The sequence below is a fragment of the Carassius auratus genome, unplaced genomic scaffold (assembly GCF_003368295.1).
Source record: "Carassius auratus strain Wakin unplaced genomic scaffold, ASM336829v1 scaf_tig00030241, whole genome shotgun sequence".
NCBI classification, from domain to species: Eukaryota; Metazoa; Chordata; class Actinopteri; order Cypriniformes; family Cyprinidae; genus Carassius; species Carassius auratus.
The window spans coordinates 80,301-102,518 of record NW_020525838.1 but is presented as its reverse complement, the minus strand read 5'-3'; the positions used below and the strand labels follow the sequence as shown (position 1 = coordinate 102,518).

Here is a 22,218-nt window from a genome sequence, read left to right as displayed (position 1 = left end):
CTGGGTAAAGTTGCTGCAGTGGAAACGTGGCTATAGTTTGTGTCTACATTAATCGTTGCGGTACTTGGGCCGTGGGAAGAGTCATTGTGTGGCCGGATCTGGGCCAGAAGACATTTGCTATGTGGATAATTTTGAGAATGATGAATTAATCAAGAAAGGACATTGGGTATAGTTTGTTGGAATGAAATACAAGTAGATGAGAAATAAAAAAAAATTGTAACATTTATAAGCTTCACGTCCTTTTATAAATGTATGTTTTAAGCCATATTGGACTCACCATAGACAGTAACATTAAATATCTTGTCTGAGTTCCCTCTGTTGCTGCGGATCTGTCGTTTATAAAGCCCAGAGTCTGTGCTTCTGGTGTTTCTGATGGTCAGAGATCCAGTCTGATTGTCCAGCTTCAGTCTGTCTCCAAATATCTCATGACTGTTAAACATATCAATCACAAGCTTATAGATTTCAGCTATACGAGTCTCTTTAGGTCCAAACATCCACAGTATCTGATCATCTCTCTGTAGTTCAGTAACATCAGTGTTTAGAGTGACAGAATCTCCCTCAGTCACCGACTTCATTACATCTGGAGCAGCACCAAACACACCTGAAACACATTCAGAACAACATCTTTGGCAGAACCGAGAGATCTTAAAAATCCTTCAAAATGTATCTAGTATATTTATTTTTTAAAACATTTAGCATATAGAGAAATGACAGGATGTGGTTTTTACCGTTGGTTATTAGCTCATGAATGTCTCTATAATGATTAGATGAGTTTTCTTCAATAATTTAAAGTTAACCCTTATACAATATGTGTTTTGGCACATATCAGTCAAACAGGCAAATTATTGGATCATTTGAGCTTGTTACAAACATTGATGCTCAGTGACTCTTGAAAACTTGAAATTATATATATATATATATATATCACCAAGCATTTACAAAAACACATGAATGTAATAAGTAGCAATACACATCTTACCTTCCACACAAATGAAGAGCAAGATTAAACAGCACTTGTGCGTGTGCATCTTCAAAGTGCAACTGGTGTTACTGAAGTTTCAGTTCACAAACAAGAGTATTCGGTAAATATACAATCACCGCTCACTGCTCATTGTATTGTTACGAGTAAGTATCAGTCAGACTCTTCATTTCTTTTTAGAGTCCAGAACACATTCGTTTTTAGCATCTTGGTTGTTTAAACATACAAGTACAACATTCAAGTACCAATAGCCTCCATATGTTACTAAAGCTTTTAAGCTTATTTTTCCTCAAGTTGTAAAATTCTTGAGTGATTAATATATTATAAATTATGCCTAGGTTGTGAAATAAACAGGCTATCTCATATTTGACACACCAAAGTGTGTTAAAATAAACATGTGATGTATTTTGTTGCTAAGCACAAGAACGTCAGTGTTGGCATTGTGGGCAGACAAAGATTCGTGAGAAGTTTCAGGTGCGTGCGAGGCTGAAGACCATCTCCAGCACTGCGGTTATAGCTCTCTCATATACTCTCTTTCCACAAGACCACTTTCTACTGCATGCTAACAGTGTTAGAGGGTATGTTGTTTAGAGGGCAATAGGTGAGAAGGGACTTACACAGAACAGAAGAAATTGTTAAAGAAGCTATTTTTGTTTTCTTCGCCCCCAAAAGTATTCTCATAGCTTCATTAAATGAAGGCTGAACCCCTGATGTCACATGGACTATTTTGATGATGAAATTGTAATTACTCTGAAATTACTTTATTTTTGTACAAAAGCAGTTTTATATGTGAAGCATTAAAATGTAGAAACGTGCACGCCTTGTTTATTTTCTTTCAGCTTGTCTGGTAGTCATTCATGTCCTCAGGGTTTTTATGTGAAGCCACAGGTCTCTGCCCCAACTCATGCTGTCATTCCAGTAATTCTACCATTCTGCCCTGTATCATAGCACTGCAAGTCATTACATGTCTCATCCTACACTATACCGCTTTACTCCCACAGGCTTTGTGCTGCATCTGATGAAATTTAACCCTGATCTGTATTGTTTGTTTGTGTTAAACCTTGATTTTTTTTCCCCTCTTTTTGTTTTCCCCTTTTCATTGTCATTAGTATTTGTATAGAAATCCCAACGTTCCAGAAACTGAGAAGTCGGTTATTTCCAAAAATAAAGAGTTTGAAATTTAACTACAATTACAACACTGTTTATGAAGGTGTTTGTTCATGCTTTAGGTCAGTGACTTTCAATGTGTTTGTAAATTAATACAATTTGTAAATAAAATTCAGTGTGTTAATTAGACCCGAGGGTGAGTAAATTATGATTTTTAGAATCACCTTAATTTATTTGGTTATGACACACTGCCTCTTTAAAATGGTGAAACACAGTTTTAAATGAGTAGTTAAAAAAATTGAGAACCACTGTATTAGAAGCACGTTTGCTCTATTTACATCACGAAGTGAATGTGAATTCGATTGAACAATTATGAGTTACTGCCTCCTCGTGTCTGCAGAAGAGAATGGCGTGACTGAGGTTGTGATGCTGGCTTTTTCTTGTTCACGCCCATTCTAGATCTGACGTAAAAAAACAAGCAGAGCGACAGAGGCCACGCCCACCACAGCATAAATCAACGATGGCGTCACACTCGAAGAACTGCTGGGAAAGTCTGGGGAAAGAAAAGACTTATCAGACTATGCTCTTTTTTGAAAATTCTAAAATGCAGTGTTCTAAAAAAAAGCACCTTTGAGAAACAGACCTGGTTCTCAAACCTTGTAAATACTCGCACTCTTTCTTTTTTTTTTACTGATATGTAAAGCACTTAGAATTACCATTATGAATGAAATGTACTATTTAAATAAACTTAACTTATTTTTCTGGCTGTGAATTTTAACATTTTTACCAATAGAGGGCACTAGCTTCTTAATTATAATTAGTTGTTTGCAGTGTGTGTGTATATATATATATATATATATATATATATATATATATATATATATATATATATATATATATATATATATTTGTATTTATTTATTTATTTTAATTAAAAACTCGACCAGGAAAGTGACACCATGGTGTTATCATCGGCTTCAGTCAGTATGGGTGTTGGGGGTTTGAAATCTACATTGAAACTCATTCAGGTCGTTAGCAAGTCGTTGATTTGCCTCAGTGCAAGGGGATGGTGTCTTGTAGTTAGTGATGGCTCTCAGTCCACTCCAAACTGAAGTTGAGTGGTTGGAAGTAAACTGGTCTTCCAACTTTTTAGCGTAGGTCTTTTTAGCCGCTCTAATCTCTTTGATCAGTGTGTTCCTGGCCCGATTGTACAAGACCCTGTCCCCATTTCTGTAGGCATCCTCTTTGGCCTGACGAAGATGTCTGAGTTTTACTGTAAACCATGGCTTATTATTGTTGAATGTTAAATAAGTCCTGGTTGGAATGCATATATCCTCACAGAAACTAATATAGGATGTTACGGTCTCTGTGAGTTCGTCCAGATCAGTGGTAGCTGCTTCAAAAACACTCCAATCAGTGAGGTCAAAACAAGGTTGTAAATCCTGCTCTGTTTCACTGGTCTATCTCTTCACAGTCCTTACTACAGGTTAAGCAGATTTAAGTTTACATGTATATTTTAAGTCATATCGGACTCACCATAGACAGTAACATTAAATATCTTGTCTGAGTTCCCTCTGTTGCTGCGGATCTGTCGTTTATAAAGCCCAGAGTCTGTGCTTCTGGTGTTTCTGATGGTCAGAGATCCAGTCTGATTGTCCAGCTTCAGTCTGTCTCCAAATATCTCATGACTGTTAAACATATCAATCACAAGCTTATAGATTTCAGCTATACGAGTCTCTTTAGGTCCAAACATCCACAGTATCTGATCATCTCTCTGTAGTTCAGTAACATCAGTGTTTAGAGTGACAGAATCTCCCTCAGTCACCGACTTCATTACATCTGGAGCAGCACCAAACACACCTGAAACACATTCAGAACAACATCTTTGGCAGAACCGAGAGATCTCAAAAAATCCTTCAAAATGTATCTAGTATATTTATTTTTTAAAACATTTAGCATATAGAGAAATGACAGGATGTGGTTTTTACCGTTGGTTATTAGCTCATGAATGTCTCTATAATGATTAGATGAGTTTTCTTCAGTAATTTAAAGTTAACCCTTATACAATATGTGTTTTGGCACATATCAGTCAAACAGGCACATTATTGGATCATTTGAGCTTGTTACAGACACTGATGCTCAGTGACTCTTGAAAACCTCTGAAATTTAATATATATATCACCAAGCATTTACAAAAACACATGAATGTAATAAGTAGCAATACACATCTTACCTTCCACACAAATGAAGAGCAAGATTAAACAGCACTTGTGCGTGTGCATCTTCAAACTGCAACTTGTGTTACTGAAGTTTCAGTTCACAAACAAGAGTATCTGGTAAATATTCAGCCAATCACCGCTCACTGCTCATTGTATTGTTATGAGTAAGTATCAGTCAGACTCTTCATTTCTTTTTAGAGTCCAGAACACATTGGTTTTTAGCATCTTGGTTGTTTAAACATAATTCAAGTACCAATAGCCTCCATAGGTTACTAAAGCTTTTAAGCATATTTTTCCTCAAGTTGTAAAATTCTTGAGTGATTAATATATTTTAAATTATCCCTAGGTTGTGAAAGACACACCAAAGTGTGTTAAAATAAACATGTGATGTATTTTGTTGCTAAGCACAAGAACGTCAGCGTTGGCATTGTGGGCAGATAAAGATTTGTGAGAAGTTTCAGGTGCTTGCGAGCGTTTTTATGTGAAGCCACAGGTCTCTGCCCCAACTCATGCTGTCATTCCAGTAATTCTACCATTCTGCCCTGTATCATAGCACTGCAAGTCATTACATGTCTCATCCTACACTATACCGCTTTACTCCCACAGGCTTTGTGCTGCATCTGATGAAATTTAACCCTGATCTGTATTGTTTGTTTGTGTTAAACCTTGATTTTTTCCCATCTTTTTGTTTTCCCCTTTTCATTGTCATTAGTATTTGTATAGAAATCCCAACGTTCCAGAAACTGAGAAGTCGGTTATTTCCAAAAATAAAGAGTTTGAAATTTAACTCCAATTACAACACTGTTTATGAAGGTGTTTGTTCATGCTTTAGGTCAGTGACTTTCAATGTGTTTGTAAATTAATACAATTTGTAAATAAAATTCAGTGTGTTAATTAGACCCGAGGGTGAGTAAATTATGATTTTTAGAATCACCTTAATTTATTTGGTTATGACACACTGCCTCTTTAAAATGGTGAAACACAGTTTTAAATGAGTAGTTAAAAAAATTGAGAACCACTGTATTAGAAGCACCTTTGCTCTATTTTACATTACAAAGTGGATGTGAATTCGATGAACAATTATGAGTTACTGCCTCCTCGTGTCTGCAGAAGAGAATGGCGTGACTGAGGTTGTGATGCTGGCTTTTTCTTGTTCACGCCCATTCTAGATCTGACGTAAAAAAACAAGCAGAGCGACAGAGGCCACGCCCACCACAGCATAAATCAACGATGGCGTCACACTCGAAGAACTGCTGGGAAAGTCTGGGGAAAGAAAATACTTATCAGACTATGCTCATTTTGGAAAATTCTAAAATGCAGTGTTCTAAAAAAAGCACCTTTGAGAAACAGACCTGGTTCTCAAACCTTGTAAATACTCGCACTCTTTCTTTTTTTTTTACTGATATGTAAAGCACTTAGAATTACCATTATGAATGAAATGTACTATTTAAATAAACTTAACTTATTTTTCTGACTGTGAATTTTAACATTTTTACCAATAGAGGGCACTAGCTTCTTAATTATAATTAGTTGTTTGCAGTGTGTGTGTGTATATATATATATATATATATATATATATATATATATATATATATATATATATATATATATGTATTTATTTATTTATTTCAATTAAAAACTCGACCAGGAAAGTGACACCATGGTGTTATCATCGGCTTCATTTGTGACTATTAAGTGATTCATCATCTATGGTCATCACGGAGTAATCACGTTAACATTTCAGTGTTGTGTCAACTTTGACAAATTCAATATGAATTCATTAACATCAGTGAACCAACAAACGGTTTTAAACAAGTTTAGAAATTATTATAAATTACATAATTTTAGTTTTGGGTGAATTGTTCCATTAAAAGAAAGATCACTGAAGTAGGCTACCTGGACATTTACAGAGCTGAGTGATGTCCAGATGTTGAGTCTGGTTGCTGATGGGATTGTTGAGCACACAGCTGTAGCTGTTTTTATCCTGATATTCCACCTCCAGAGGTAGAGAGAGACTGATGCTGAGATCAGACACACTGATGCTGGACAATAAACTGTTTCCTTTGTACCAGGAGAGAGTCACATGACCCACATTCAACACTGAACACACCAATGAACATTTCTGCTCTGAGGATGAGGAGGATGAAGAACATTTTGAAGAGTCTCTGCTGATGACAGGAACAGGAAGATGAGCTGGAAAACATGTAAATAAATATAAGTATATTGCCTTGACATGGGAAAACTCATACAAAAGGTAAAACAGGATAGGTTTATAATCAGAATCAGATCAGGATCAGAAAGAGCCTTATTGCCAAGTATGCTTGCACTTACAAGGAATTTGTTTTAGTGACATGGGCTTCCAGTACACAGAGACAACCACACACAGACAACAAAAAAAAGGCAAATAAATAAGTGTATAAACCATTGTGCTATAAATGATAACGGAATGGATTGAATAATATGCAGGGATGTACTAAGATAGAGGGGTAACAAATAAATATAAGGATATTGCACATTTATTTGCATAATCATAAGTGGGGAACATTTAACTGTTCATGAGGTAGATTGCCTGGGGGAAGAAACTGTTTTTGAGCCTTGCTGTTCTGGTGTTTGCGGCTCTGAGGCGCTGCCCAGATGGCAAAAGTTCAAAGATGGGGAGACTTGGATGTGAGGGATCCAGAGTGATTTTCTGAACCTTTTCCTCACTCTGGATGTATACAGTGCTTGAAGGGTGGGCAGGGGAGCACCAATAATCCTTTCAGCAGTCCGAACAGTTCTCTGTAGTCTTCTGATGTCTGATTTTGTTGCTGAACCAAACCAGACAGTTATTGAGGTACACAGTACAGACTCAATGACGGCTGAGTAGAACTGTTTCAGCAGCTCCTGTGGCAGGTTAAACTTCCTCAGCTGGCGGAGGAAGTACAACCTTTGCTGGGCCTTTTTAACAATGGAGTCAATGTGATTGTCCCACTTCAGGTCCTGAGAGATGGTGGTTCCCAGGAACCTGATGACTCCACTGCAGTCACAGTGCTGTTCATGATGGTGAGTGGGGAAAGTGCAGGAGGGTTTCTCCTAAAGTCCACGATCATCTCCACTGTTTTGAGCGTGTTCAGCTCCAGGTTGTTAAGACTGCACCAGACAGCCAGCTGCTCAACCTCTTGTCTGTAAGCAGACTCATCACCGTCCTGGATGAGGCCGATGACTGTAGTGTCGTCTGCAAACTTCAGGAGCTTGACAGAGGGGCCTTTAGAGGTGCAGTCGTTGGTGTAAAGGGAGAAGAGCAGAGGGGAGAGAACACATCCCTGAGGGGCGCCAGTGTTGGTGGAGCAGCTGTTTGACATGAATTTCCCCAGTCTCACTAACTGTTGCCTATCTGTCAGAAAACTGGTGATCCACTGACAGATGGAGCTAGGAACAGAGAGCTGCGTCAGTTTGGTCTGGAGGGCTGTTGGGATGATGGTGTTGAAAGCCGAACGAAAGTCCACAAATAGGATCCTCACATAAGTCCCTGTTTTTTTCAGATGTTGCAGGATAAAGTGCAATCCCATGTTGATTGCATCATCCACGGACCTGTTAGCTCGGTAAGCAAACTGCAGGGCGTCCAGTAAGGGTTCAGTGATGTCCTTCAGATAAAACAGAACCAGTTTTTCAAACGACTTCATGATGACAGACGTTAGAGCCACAGGTCTGTAGTCGTTAAGTTCTGCTATCTTGGGTTTCTTTGATGGGGATGATGGTGGAGCGTTTGAAGCAGGAAGGCACTTCACACAACTCCAGGGATCTGTTGAAGATCTGTGAAAAGATGGGGGCCAGCTGGTCAGCACAGATTTTCAGACAGGCTGGTGTAACACCATCTGGGCCTGGTGCTTTTCTTCTTTTGTTCTTCTTGAAGACCTGGCGCACATCATCTTCACAGATTTGAAGAGCAGGATGTGTTAATGGATGTGTAGGGAGATGGTCAGAATGGGTGTTGGGGGTTTCAAATCTGCAATAAAACTCATTCAGGTCGTTAGCAAGTCGTTGATTTGCCTCAGTGCAAGGAGATGGTGTCTTGTAGTTAGTGATGGCTCTCAGTCCACTCCAAACTGAAGTTGAGTGGTTGGAAGTAAACTGGTCTTCCAACTTTTTAGCGTAGGTCTTTTTAGCCGCTCTAATCTCTTTGATCAGTGTGTTCCTGGCCCGATTGTACAAGACCCTGTCCCCATTTCTGTAGGCATCCTCTTTGGCCTGACGAAGATGTCTGAGTTTTACTGTAAACCATGGCTTATTATTGTTGAATGTTAAATAAGTCCTGGTTGGAATGCATATATCCTCACAGAAACTAATATAGGATGTTACGGTCTCTGTGAGTTCGTCCAGATCAGTGGTAGCTGCTTCAAAAACACTCCAATCAGTGAGGTCAAAACAAGGTTGTAAATCCTGCTCTGTTTCACTGGTCTATCTCTTCACAGTCCTTACTACAGGTTAAGCAGATTTAAGTTTACATGTATATTTTAAGTCATATCGGACTCACCATAGACAGTAACATTAAATATCTTGTCTGAGTTCCCTCTGTTGCTGCGGATCTGTCGTTTATAAAGCCCAGAGTCTGTGCTTCTGGTGTTTCTGATGGTCAGAGATCCAGTCTGATTGTCCAGCTTCAGTCTGTCTCCAAATATCTCATGACTGTTAAACATATCAATCACAAGCTTATAGATTTCAGCTATACGAGTCTCTTTAGGTCCAAACATCCACAGTATCTGATCATCTCTCTGTAGTTCAGTAACATCAGTGTTTAGAGTGACAGAATCTCCCTCAGTCACCGACTTCATTACATCTGGAGCAGCACCAAACACACCTGAAACACATTCAGAACAACATCTTTGGCAGAACCGAGAGATCTCAAAAAATCCTTCAAAATGTATCTAGTATATTTATTTTTTAAAACATTTAGCATATAGACAAATGACAGGATGTGGTTTTTACCGTTGGTTATTAGCTCATGAATGTCTCTATAATGATTAGATGAGTTTTCTTCAGTAATTTAAAGTTAACCCTTATACAATAATGTTTTGGCAAATATCAGTCAAACATGCACATTATTGGATCATTTTAGCTTGTTACAAACATTGATACTCAGTGACTCTTGAAAACTTGAAATTTTGTATCTATATATATATATATATATATATATATATATATCACCAAGCATTTACAAAAACACATGAATGTAATAAGTAAAGTCGCAATACACATCTTACCTTCCACACAAATGAAGAGCAAGATTAAACAGCACTTGTGCATGTGCATCTTGAAACTGCAACTTGTGTTACTGAAGTTTCAGTTCACACCAACACACACAACAGAGTATCCGGTAAATATTCAGCCAATGACAGCTCACTTCTCATTGTATTGTTACGAGTAAGTATCAGTCAGACTCTCAATTTTTTTTTTAGAGTCCAGAACACATTGGTTTTTAGCATCTTGGTTGTTTAAACATAATTCAAGTAGGGTGAATACTGGTAAAGTGGGACAGTTAAGCTTAATATTTAATATCTTTGCATTGATATGTTTTTTTTTAACTAAAATTAAACACTGAGCTCATCGGTAGCAAGTACCTGATTAAAAAAAAAAAATGTGGCTACGACATCACTTCCGGGTGTGGCACATCATATTTAACAACCTTGCAGTGAACTGTGATGGTAAGTAAAATGACATAGCATTCTGGGGTAAATGATGTTAAGGTTATAAAAATAAAACAACTCATGGATCATTTGTAATTGTTACATATTTATTTATAAGATGTAATGGTGAATCAGAATTTTTAAAAATCAGATTCATATTAATCTTCTCAGGGTTTTTTTTTTTTATGCGATTTTGACACTGTCCCAGTTTGACAGTAGTGCCTTGAAAAATGTGGTTTGGGGTCATTGTGTGTTTGGGTAAGAGTCATCCATCCTGTGTTTAATTTTTCTTTCTTTTTTATTGTCTATAGTATAGTAGAGATCCTAAGCTATTTAGAATAGTATCACATGAGCGGCTAAGACATTTGGATCATAATAAAAAAGTATGCAGAATATAAATTATCAGAAAGTGTCCCACTTTACCAGTATTCACCCTACCAATAGCTTCCATATATTACTAAAGCTTTTAAGCATATTTTTCCTAATGTTGTAAAATTCTTGAGTGATTAATATACAGGCCAAAGACCAAAGTGTGTTAAAATAAACATGTGATGTATTTTGTTCCTAAGCACAAGAACGTCAGCGTTGGCATTGTGGGCAGACAAAGATTCGTGAGAAGTTTCAGGTGCGTGCGAGGCTGAAGACCATCTCCAGCACTGCGGTTATAGCTCTCTCATATACTTATATTTAACTGTGTTAGAGGGTATGTTGTTTAGAGGGCAATAGATGAGTAGGGACTTACACAGAACAGAAGAAATTGTTAAAGAAGCTATTTTTGTTTTTTTTGCCCCCAAAAGTATTCTCATAGCTTCTTAATTGAAGGCTGAACCACTGATATCACATGGACAGATGGGTGTGAATGTGCTATAGTGCAAGTTTCATTCACTAATGCAAGTACCCATGTACTAAAATGATGCTCAGCGACGTATGGCATCATAATACTGCTAATAGTTGTTGGGTTATAGATTTATATTTTACATATAAAAGGCATCATAATAGTGAATTGAGTATACTTGACATTTAATTGAAAACACTATTTGTGAGGTCATGGGTTTTTGATATAAGAATAAGAATCTGTTGGCATGTTTGGTTTGGTTTATTATTCACTAATACTTTATACTCTCATTACACTGTATAAATATAGCTTCAAAGCTAAGCTAAAACAATTTTTCACAGAAATTATGTACAAAAATCTCATATTTACAAATCGAAACAAAAAAAAAGGAGCCTTTTATCTTTGTAAAGAGATATTTCTGTAAATGTGCCCTTATTTTTTTAATATCTGAAGACATGATCTGCTGTATATTCCTAAAGTTGGTTACATTCACAGCAGATCACACTCGTCCCTCCAGAGACGAACTTTTGGATTGATGACTAGGGACTTCTGCGTCAGTCTGAGATGTTTGAATGCATTTCTGCTCATATTCTTCCAAGATTTTCACCATGTCCTTGTGGCCGAACTGCATGGCATCATCCCGAGGAATATTTCCCCACCTGAATAAGAGTTATGAGGTTAGTTAGAACCAAATGGATGAAGTTGAATGTAATCGTATAAAGAAACAGGGCTCTGTACCGGTCTTTCACAAAAGGGTTGACCTTACAGGACTGCATCAGAAATAGCACAACATCCATGTGACCTAAAACAGAGAAAGAACAGATGGCAAAATACATTTATGATTAAACCAATCATGTTTGGGACTAAAATATTATTTTATGTTTACAGAAAACGATTTTACCCTCTGCAGCAGCTACATGAAGAGGTGTACGAGAGTCATAGTCCTTCAGATCCATATCCATGGATGAAAGGGCAAACCTGGAGAAAGAAGTAAGCAATTTATATTTCGGTAGCACTCAAAAATGTGGAGTAATAAAGACATAAACTGTATAAAATTACCTTCTCAGAGCTGACACATCTCCACTGTGTGCTGCAAACATCAGATTCATCACGTACTTATTCTACAAGACCAAATAATAATAATTTGGTGAATTCATTGCTGGGACTAAAAAATAGCTTAATGTAGGGTATTTTCACAAGTTTTGGAGTTTAGTTGAAGTGAAAGCTGTTTTTCAAATTTAAGATTTACCCTGTCATCATCAGACTGTCTGCGAGGGTCCTGCTTCTTCACAAAGTGCCTCAGATTGTCATAATTGTGAAAGTTGAACAAAGACACCAGTTCCTAATTATGGAAGGGTTACAAAATTAGTTATTTAAACTAAATGTATAATGTGGAATTAAAAAGAGAGTGATAAACTAACAGGACAATGCCTGAAACACCTGACAGAAGTGGATTCCACGGACACTGTTCCCAACTTTGTCCACAGGGGGCGACCAACACATGACACCCATCACATTTGGCACCACCAGAAGAACTGCACCAGACACACCGGATTTAGAAGGTAATCCAACCTGCCATGTATTGAGAAATACCTATGATTTACTCGGGACGATACCAATTATTTTGTTTCCGATATGACACCGATTTTTTTCAAGGCAGTATCGTCGATACCGATACCGATACCGATACGACACTTCTGAACTAAACTTTTAAAATGAAATTTATTAAATTATTAAATTACTATGAGTAAAATGGGTAATGATTACTAGTAAACTTTATTTAAAATGCATTTAACATTTAATACTCCTTAATTGTAACTTAAGAGGGTATATTTTTGTTTACACATGGTTCAGATATGTTTTTTGTTTAGAGATAATTCGAATCTACAAATACTACAGTTGAACTATGGTCACTTTAGTAAAACCATGGTTCATTTTCATAAGGGACTGCCAGTGACAGACTGTTGCATGAATAAAATGAAAACTTTTCTCTTACAGTGTACTATTTACATTAACATTACAGAATAAAACATGATCAATATTATCTTTAAATGTTCAATTTCAATAAATGTGATTGCACAAACTATGTAGGCTACAATATCAATTTGTTTAATTTGAAATGACTCGAATATGTATGTTTTCTGTTCTCTGATAAGCATTGTTCAGGACTGCCATTCCCAAAAGCTTTAATGCTTTCTTATGATACTTTTGGGAAACGCAGCTTTGTTTGAATGCGCTGTCAGAAGTGAGTGAACGCTCTCTGGCATGGATTGATTCTGTCTTGCAACATTTGCGTGAGCAGGAAAATCGTTCTACACAATTATTTGCTAACATAGCTTATTCATCGAATTCAATGCATTATTTTTTTGTTAAATAAAATCATTGGTAAATAAAACACACCTTAGTATCAATATGTTTTGTTTGAGTATCGATACTTTCGATACTTGCATCAGTATCAATACATTGATACTTCGGATCGATACGCCCATCCCTACTTATCACTACGATAAGTTTAAGTATGACAAAATGAACTACAATGTACTACAAGAAGCTAGCAGAAAAGTCCTTAATATTATACCGATTAAAGGTTTTTGAAGCTCTCCAGTATACAACATATATGTATTACCTCAACAGACTGCACAATTAAATTTGTTTCAATTAGTAAGGATTTTAATACCTTATCTTAAATAAGCACTTTTTAAATAAAAATTATTTTAAATGTAAGTTCACTAGATTCAAAGCATTAGAATTCAAACTCTGACGACATATAAAGACACACAGTTTGTAGAGCCAAATTTTTCTCACGTGGAAAGCGAACTCTCCAGAGAAGTCGTACATCCCGCAGGAGTGCATGAGACTCAGCGTGTTTCGTACGGCTTCTGTGCTCAGAACTCTCTCTCCTGTGATTGGACAGATGCCTCCGTTAGCCAGTGTAGCGGCCATTATGCTGCCAGATTCGCATGTGACTTCTATGGCGCACAACTATGAGGGACGGAAAGGAAATTCTGATGGAGCGTTCAATTTAGCGTTCGATTTAACAATGGGAAAAAATTTCAACTTGGCCTACCTGGAAATAAAAGTCCAGTGCATCCATCATATCTGCCCCCTCAGGAAAACACTGTAAAGGAGGACATCATGGTTGCATTTGCAGACAACCGACAATATCTTGCTAGTTTGCTAAAGATGCTAAAGAACAAACCTTCTTCTCTTTTAGGTAGTATCCTATTGCGTAGTTTCGGTCTCCCGTTTCCTTCTCAGACTGAAACCTGTTGAAATGAAAATAAGTCAATAATAATAGCACTGGGCGAAAAACAAGTGTAAGTTGAGCAATGAAAGACATACGTTGCGTTGCTGAAGCCCACATACTCCCTGCCCGTCATTTTCTTCACAAACTCCATCACCTGTGAAAGAGATCCAAACAGTCATTAGCTAACAGTCAAGATTTTGGAATCACATTTGGTCCATTTTGGGATAACGGCAATATATTTTCAAGGAATGAAAACTCTTTCTAATACAAAGATACTCTATGACTTTTATAATATAGCTGAAAAGCTGTATGCACTACATTTTTGATTAAATTTTTTTTAATGGCAACATCCAACAGGTTATTACTTACATAGTCAAACTTCTCTGCCTTGTTGGCACCTGGCTGTAGAGAACAACAGGAGAATTTACCAACCGAATAATTTTGTGTATTCTAGCTTGTACTGGAGAACTCTGGGAACCTCGTAAACACAAGTCATATACACCTTATGTAAAGGTCATTTTTAATAGGCTGGATTAATTCCAGGTTATAAATACTCCTGCTCATAGCTTCACAAGGTCAGTATGCTACTTGTGTAACAGATGCACTGGGTCTGTCCACACAGAGCTGCATTCTGGGTCAAAGGTTTGTTAGATCAAATGAATTCTTGGCCCGGTCTGCATGTCAATACATGGGCGTATATCACTGTTTGTTTGGGAGTCCAGCAGAGTTGATTACCAGAAAACAAGTAAATATTAACGCAAACCAATTTGACACCAAATTCAAGTTCACCAGAAAATATTCATATAGAATTTCCCATTTATATAAAAATTTGTTGACCTTGATAAGAGAACTGATGACGATTGCTCCAGCGTTGACCATAGGATTGTGAGGTTTATCTAAGAACAGAAAAGCGAATTGTTTAAATTAAATACAACTATTATTACTTTTAAAAAATTATTATAGAATAATACATTTATTTAGATTTTTTTTCTCTAATGAGATTATTCTCAGTACTGAAAAGTTCAGTCTAGCAAAAAGATAAGATATTCTACACGTAATGATAATTTACCACATTTTCCCACCCACCTTCTTCAGCCAGGGAGAGTTTGTTGAATTTGAATCCACTTGGCTCCTTCCCCACGTAGTGGTGCACGCGCTCTGTGCCGTGTTCGTGTACTGCGATGGCGTATTCCAGCGGCTTCACGCATGACTGCAAGCAGAACGGCATCTTTGTGTCTCCAACTGAGTGTCTGAATTCCAAGATGTGATTTAAAAACCACCACTGCATATTTTAGAAAAGTTGGGGTCGGATTGATCTATTTACCTTTGTCCATCCACTGTGCAGAGAGAGACGCCCCAAAGATCAGGACTAAACTTGGTCAGATGGGGAATGTATTTTGCAACCTAAAAATAAAGATTCTAAGTGAGTCCAACTTCACAAATGAGTAATGAAAATGGATTTAAAATACAGTTTCTACCTGTCCATCTTGCTGGAGTTTCGATGTTTCGTAAATATGATTGATAATGCCCACAAATGCTTCAAATTCTGGAATGATAAACTTCCGTCTGAAAGCGAGACTCAGCAGGACTATGTTGCCACCCACACACCTGTTTTGATTATCGCAATTACTAAACAACGAAATATTTCTCATATGCCGGAATTTTGCAAATCTACATCGCCTGGATACTCACTTTCGGAACAGCTCAAGGTCCATCATGACTTCACCGGCTGACTCCCGGACAGCTTCGCGAATCTTTTCCATGCAGTCCCGTAATCTGGGGTCAGAGGTCAGTAGGCCAGTGCTTTTCACTGCCTGTAAGATGGGGAGAGTAATGTTCTGTCTTTTCACAGCCGTTCAGTTTACTTTGTGTAATGCCGTTGTGCAATGCATTTGTTGTGCAAGCATTATTTAAAAACCAATGTATATAAATGTAAACTAAACAAGACTATAAATATACAAACTGTTTAAGATTTTATCTAATAAAAAGTAAAAAAATTAATTATACTATACTGATTATTGACTTTACCTATAAATGATTACATAAACGTTGACACAAACCAGTTCCACAAAGTCTAGGTAAATGTTTGTGTGTGTGCCCAGACTTCTCATGACCAGATTTCAGAAGAAACGTATGCGGGGTTAATAGTAACTGAGCCTATAACATGCAACTGAGTTAATGGAGCTGCTCCCAACTGTTGCCCATATACACATATATATATATATATATATATATATATATAGACTTGGAAAACTGCTAGTGCAAAGATTTTAAAATCTAGTTCAATCTTTATTGGATATGATTTTGTATGTGTGTGTCAATTAATAAACTCACAGCAATGAAATGAGACACGGGAACTTTCTCTGCTCCTTCAGTTATGGTGTAGAAAAGCATGTCCTCTAGTCCACAAAACAGACTGGTCACGTGTCTGCTTTAACAAAATACAATTACACACAGGCTGCTAGCACCAAACATATTGTATTTCAGTTAGTTAATTTTATTGTGCATTACTATTTTTATATACTATTTCATTTATGACTTTAGGTCCATTAGCAAGAAACACATAATACAAACCAAAACAATACACATTAAATAAGACAGTTATACCAATACTTTGTCATAGAGGACTGATATCAGTAAGCCTATGATTTGACAACAACATTATAATATTATTTTGTGAATCTTCCAGCCAACAAATTAATTTATAGGCCAAAGTTCAATCAAATTTCTCATTAACCTGTTAACTGTCAATCATATTTTTGAACATAGACTTGAAAGTGCGTGATCCAAACCTAAATTTGTATAATTCATGCCTGAAAACATTTTGTAACATGATTTTGATGTACCATTTAATGGTAACGGAATGTTTGAATTTAAAATGTGTTTCAAAGGATGAATTTTGAGATTTCAAAATTTTCAAGTGATATAATTTCTGATGATTTCTAAACGAAGAAGAACTTTTTTTTGACAAAGGTTCAGAACTCCTGTTATGATGTAGTTTTTGAGGTGCACTCTTGCCATTAATTAATCTATTACTTTTCCTACATCATTTTTAACAAAAAATATTGGTAAGATATCTATTTAGGAGTCTTAGACCTTTCCAACGATATATAGTTTGTTATGATTAGATTAGAATTTAACTGTAGTATAGTGAAGTAAACGGAGGCGGCCCACCGAGGGGCCGGGTGGCAGTTAACAGGTTAATACAGGGAATTATTATACTCTAGCCTTACTGTATAAATCACTTGAACTCCTCCATCTATTATTTATCGCTCTATCCATTAATTGTAGAAGTGACTCACTGTTTTGATGTAGGTTGATCGGCGATAAATTCTTGGCTCGAGTGAAACCGCGAAGATAAACTGAACGTCCTCCTCGCCACATTGTGAAACACTGAGCCGCTTTTTGCGATGTCTTTCGCCAGTAAACCAATGACTCCGACATTAGTCAGTCGCAGGGTCCTGAAAGAGATCATTTTCCAGTATCTCGTATGACAAAATCCGAAGTTTAAAGCGTTAAAAGGGGATATTCCAACTATTCCTTGTTGCAAATAACGGTCTCCAGAGTTGCGCGCGGCCGGTTTGTTTTGAGGCGCGTGAACAGGTGCGCGTGGAATTCATCAACACTGACGTCGCCGGAAAGTTCACTGTCAGATTACTGGATAACTTTCACTGATAAAACATCGAGGGGGGAGCCAATTCATGGCATGATGTTAAGACGGCACGTTTTGAGACGTTTATAAGCTTAAATGTATGTCCTCGACTATTGTTTCATTCAAACGATCGTTTGAGGTAAAAAAGTGAAGCTGCAAGTGTCTGTTAAAGATCTCTTCATCTGGAAAGCATCTGCTGTATAGGCTACAAACATCTATTAGACGTCTTTAAGATGTTAGTTTTACATATAAATAATAATAAACATCATTTTAAAAGTCATTTTCTAAATGTCTATTTGACATCCGATATAAGAAATGGACGTAGGCTATTACAGATGAGTAAAAAATAAAATACAAATACGTCTTGCAGATGTAAATGCAGAAGTTTAATAGACGTATCCGAGATTGTACATGTGCTATCAGTGTTTACATCATGGTCTGCATTTGCTCGTTATAAGTCTAGTACGTTTTCTAGATGTCTTTAATATGTCAGAATTGGTTTAATAAATATTTCATCACGGTACAAACTGTTAATGAATAACTCTAGACTCACACTTCTAGATATCATTATGCAATGGCAGAACCATTTTTGGTTCCCCAAAGAACCTTTGAGTTGAAGAATTCTTAAAAGAACCATAGTGTGAAGATCATTTAATAGGCTAATCTAAAGAAAATCTTTCTACTATAAGAACCTTTTGCATACTCAAAGGTTTCATTTGATGTAAATGGTTCTTCATAGAACCATCAATGCTAATAACGTACATTTATTTATAATAGTATAGTCCATTTAGACCAGGGATCCTCAAATCTGGCCCAGGAGATCCACTTTCCTGTGGAGTTTAGCTATAACCATAACCAAACACACCTGAACAAGCTAAATGTAGCTAAACTGTCTCAACTCACCAAAAGCTGGAAGACCATGACCTTCAGAGTAAAGTATTGAAAAACAACAATAAAAGATGGTTTTATGCAAGTTATGAGATTGATGCATGGTTCTCAGTGCATAGACAATATTCTTATGACATTTATTGAATTATGTTTATACAGTTATATGAATTTAATTAGCAGTAACATACATATATAACACCAAAGGTTACTCAAGCAACACATCTACATTAGATGACCAATGGGCACAAACTGGTGATGCACTTAGGAAGGCACATTTTAATTACGTTGCATAATAGTTCATAAATATACAAAATTACTAATAGTGTCTAGTTACCAGATAACTTTGCATCATAAATACTACAGTATTAAATTTACAGACACATAGTGTTTGTAAACTCTAGTTACTTTGTAAGACCCCAAAATAAAGCGTCATCCAGTGTATCATAAGAGGAACGTGAAAGGTTAAGATTTAAGGGAATCGGTCCTACACTCACGTCCAAATCTAGACACTTTTTGCTGGCTTTGGCAACACCAGCTTCAGGGCGATATCTACAATGCAAGCGGGCATATAAGACAAGGGAATCCACAAGAGCTTGGCATCCCAGCCTGCGCTGTAGCGTGTTCTCGGGTGGACGGCCAGCAGGGCGTGTTCCATGCAGTTGGTCACTTTACTGAGGTCAGAGTCACAAATGGTGTTCATTATCAGCCTCTGGATCTTGATATCTGGAGAGACAAAGAGTGTCAAAATGGACTATACTCTTATAAATAAATGTATTTTATTAGCATTGATGATTTTGAGAAGAACCATTGAAACTTTTCAGTGGGCAAAAGGTTCTTGCAGTAGAAAGAATATCTTTAGACTCTTAAATTATCTTCACTCTATGGTTCTTTTAAGAATTCTTCAGCTGAAAGGTTCTTTAGGGAACCAAAAATGGTTCTCCCATTGCATAATGCAACGTTTATAGGCTAGTTGAGACTATATGTTTGGAGAAATGGAGAAAAGTAGTTGTTGCCATAAATAACATACATTTATCCAAGTATTTGTCTCCATAACTCTCCTTTACTTCAGGGGTCAGTTGGTTCCAGAGGCGATGGAGTTCCCTTTCGATGGGCTCCAGACTGGTCACCTGGGTCTTGAAGAAACCAGGTTCGATGATGCACACATTGACCCCAAAATTCTGGATGTCCCTCCTGAAATTGAATGCAAAATCCAAAGGTTTTCTTTAAAGACTAAAGCTATGGTTTCAAAGGTCAAAATGATATTAAAGCCCCATAAAAACACTGTATTCATTGACGTGTGGTACCTGAGACAATCAGAGAAGCTCTCCACTGCAAACTTTGAGATGCAATACCCTCCGCCGTTAGCGGCTACTCTTCCCAACACTGAGGCCACGTTCACCACTCGTCCACGGGCCTTTTTGACAAGAGGAAAGAAGTTCATGGTCATCTCGATAACACCAGTCATGTTGACTTTGAGCGTGCTTTCGAAGTCTTGGATTTTCATCCATTCGGATGGACCCATGGGAAGCGAGCGCCCGGCGTTGTTCACAAGACCCCATAGTCCTGGGAAATCGGAAGCAAAGATGTCACTCCTTGTATCTAAAACTTATTTTAAAGTCCCACCTGAAACACTATACCTTTATCTCCAACTTCTTTTTTGGTCCATTCCAAAGCCTTCTGAATACTGTCTGTGCTGGTCACGTCCAAAATGCAGGTCTTCAGGAAAGGTCCCGTCGCCCTCTTCAGATCATCTGCACCCTTTTCCGTGAGACACCCGGCTAGGACACGGAAACCACGTTTGTCCAGGCGTTTGCACAGTAGGTGTCCGAACCCAGAGTCGCAACCTGTTACAAAAACGTGTTTCTCCGAGACCTTAGTGATCTCCAGGTTGTCCCGGTAGAACCACACCAGAACCCACAGCAGCACGAACGCACCCAAGGCGTATGTGCAGGTACAGTTATTACTGTAAGCACAAAATGCATACAATATGGACATATTTATGAGTTTTGTTGGTTTATTAGCTTGTTTTGATAGTATTTCAGTCAGACGCTTTCTTACCTCAAGTACTCGTACATCGCTTCTGCCTCCTGAGTGATTCTGCAAAGATGTTTTGTAAACAATTGCTTTTTGGTAGAATGCCAATGAATAAAAGAAAGAAAAACAACAACAATGCAGGTGTAATCATGAAGCGTCATGGTGCAATTCCTTAAATCACCACATGGGGCAACATAGTCTAACTCCAGTTTAAAAAAGTATTGTGAATTTATATAAAACTTCTTAAAATATTCTAATAAAATGACTTAATATGGTTTTTACGGGCTTATTGGACTTTATTGATCCATGTTCACAGCTTCTCTTTGGTTTCAGATTATGTATTCACAGGGGGCTAACATGCGTAACGCTGTCGTTTTTCAGAGCACATGAGAAATCTTGGCTAAAAACGAAGGCTCTTAAAAAACAAAGGGCGTAAAGATTTCAACAACGCAATAAAATTGAAAATCCAGCACCACAGAAACACTATAAGCTTCTCAAAGCTCAAAACCTATTAGCTACAGGGACTTATTAGCAAAGAGAAAGGTTGAAGATTCATCTCTGTGTTACCACATGTATGATAATTAATTATCAAATAAATATGCAAACATGCTTTTATCAAAAAAATATTATGCTTTCCGGTAATAAATGCATAAAAATTGTACACACAATATTTTACGATTAACTTAAAAAAAGTAACGTCCAAAAAATAAGAAAAATAACAAATATAAAAATAAATTACTACACTGAAAACCCTTATCAACATACATTAAAGAAATTGCCTTATTTGTAACAAAAAACATCAAATTATTACTCAAATTAACCTGATTAATAATTCAAAATTAATCAATTTTAAATGTTCGCAAGTAAAACATAATTTTAAGAGAATATAAAACCAACTAATACTCTTTTTAATATTCTTAAGCATACACATTTAAATAAATGTTAATCCACCTTGAAATAATACAAAATTCTGCTATCAGTTAAAGTAGTCAGTTATTAGACTTACTTTTTTCCCTTCTTGGCTCTGGTGCTGGAGGTCCTGAGCGCGTTTGGTGAGTGATCTGAAGTGGGTCTGCGTCTCAGATTTATCCCTAAAGCTGATCCTCTCAGAGAGGGCCGCGATTTCTAATCTCTAATCTCACTGTATTGACGTTTGGGCATTTTTGTGTGCTTGTGTAAGCGTCCTCCACAAATAGCTGGGTTGGGAGGAACTTTTAAGGAGAATCATGCCAATTCACTTTATTTTTAGGTTGATTGAATTAGTTTTTGGGAGGTTGATAAGAAACTTTAAGCAATGACAGGAGCGTCCGTCCAGTGATGAGACATTAATGTGACACTTTTGTCTACAGCATTTTTAAACCATTTCTATTTTTGTTCAAATGGTCATATGGGAAGACTATGGAATATTAGTACGTGTGAAATAATAATAAAATAAATTAGAATATACAATTAAATCGTATAGTATTACACAATATATAATTTATTTTAATTGAAATTTATACAAATTAATTATCATATGGATCTAGAAGTTTTTATCAGTATTTTTATCAATTTAAACTTTAGTTAACATTTTCTTTATATGCATTTTTGTGAT

At 36.9% G+C, this 22,218-nt stretch overlaps 2 protein-coding genes across 5 annotated transcripts; both read right to left on the bottom strand.

The window, feature by feature from the left end:
• Nucleotides 1-11,048: 11,048 nt before the first annotated feature.
• Nucleotides 11,049-17,694, bottom strand: LOC113080101 (glutaminase liver isoform, mitochondrial-like). Of its 3 annotated transcripts, none has more exons than XM_026252323.1 (18): nt 17,353-17,694; nt 16,385-16,481; nt 15,743-15,864; nt 15,529-15,658; nt 15,375-15,454; nt 15,137-15,300; nt 14,888-14,946; nt 14,420-14,452; nt 14,146-14,204; nt 14,003-14,069; nt 13,871-13,921; nt 13,609-13,785; nt 12,244-12,375; nt 12,053-12,145; nt 11,863-11,924; nt 11,705-11,781; nt 11,542-11,605; nt 11,049-11,462 (listed from the first exon to the last, which is right to left on the bottom strand). In XM_026252323.1, exons 1-18 carry the CDS (start codon nt 17,523-17,525, stop codon nt 11,303-11,305), a joined length of 1,800 nt encoding a protein of 599 aa, XP_026108108.1. In that variant the 5' UTR covers nt 17,526-17,694; the 3' UTR covers nt 11,049-11,302. The 3 variants fall into 3 exon arrangements, with proteins under 3 accessions (XP_026108108.1, XP_026108109.1, XP_026108110.1); XM_026252324.1 differs by having other exon boundaries at nt 16,385-16,478; XM_026252325.1 differs by lacking the exons at nt 15,743-15,864; nt 16,385-16,481; nt 17,353-17,694 and having other exon boundaries at nt 15,137-15,260; nt 15,529-15,581.
• Nucleotides 17,695-18,700: 1,006 nt separating this feature from the next.
• LOC113080109 (retinol dehydrogenase 7-like) lies at nt 18,701-22,080 on the bottom strand. Of its 2 annotated transcripts, none has more exons than XM_026252333.1 (6): nt 21,631-22,080; nt 20,649-20,713; nt 20,228-20,553; nt 19,895-20,153; nt 19,618-19,781; nt 18,701-19,313 (listed from the first exon to the last, which is right to left on the bottom strand). In XM_026252333.1, the coding sequence occupies exons 2-6, from the start codon at nt 20,663-20,665 to the stop codon at nt 19,093-19,095; spliced, it is 987 nt and encodes a 328-aa protein (XP_026108118.1). In that variant the 5' UTR covers nt 20,666-20,713; nt 21,631-22,080; the 3' UTR covers nt 18,701-19,092. The 2 variants fall into 2 exon arrangements, with proteins under 2 accessions (XP_026108118.1, XP_026108117.1); XM_026252332.1 differs by having other exon boundaries at nt 20,649-20,687; nt 21,631-22,078.
• Nucleotides 22,081-22,218: the final 138 nt, after the last annotated feature.

Bases quoted from the DNA above. Each gene is read 5' to 3' on its own strand.
- LOC113080109 (XM_026252333.1), bottom strand. The intron at 19,782-19,894 runs GTACCACACGTC...ATTCAATTTCAG, and splicing joins AGCTTCTCTGATTGTCTCAG to GAGGGACATCCAGAATTTTG. The intron at 19,314-19,617 runs GTATGTTATTTA...TTGTCTCTCCAG, and splicing joins AGACAAATACTTGGATAAAT to ATATCAAGATCCAGAGGCTG.
- LOC113080101 (XM_026252323.1), bottom strand. From the start codon at position 17,525: ATGATCTCTTTCAGGACCCTGCGACTGACTAATGTCGGAGTCATTGGT. The intron at 15,659-15,742 runs GTGAGTATCCAG...TAATCAAAACAG, and splicing joins GACCTTGAGCTGTTCCGAAA to GTGTGTGGGTGGCAACATAG. The intron at 13,786-13,870 runs GTAGGCCAAGTT...CGTCCCTCATAG, and splicing joins CACTGGACTTTTATTTCCAG to TTGTGCGCCATAGAAGTCAC.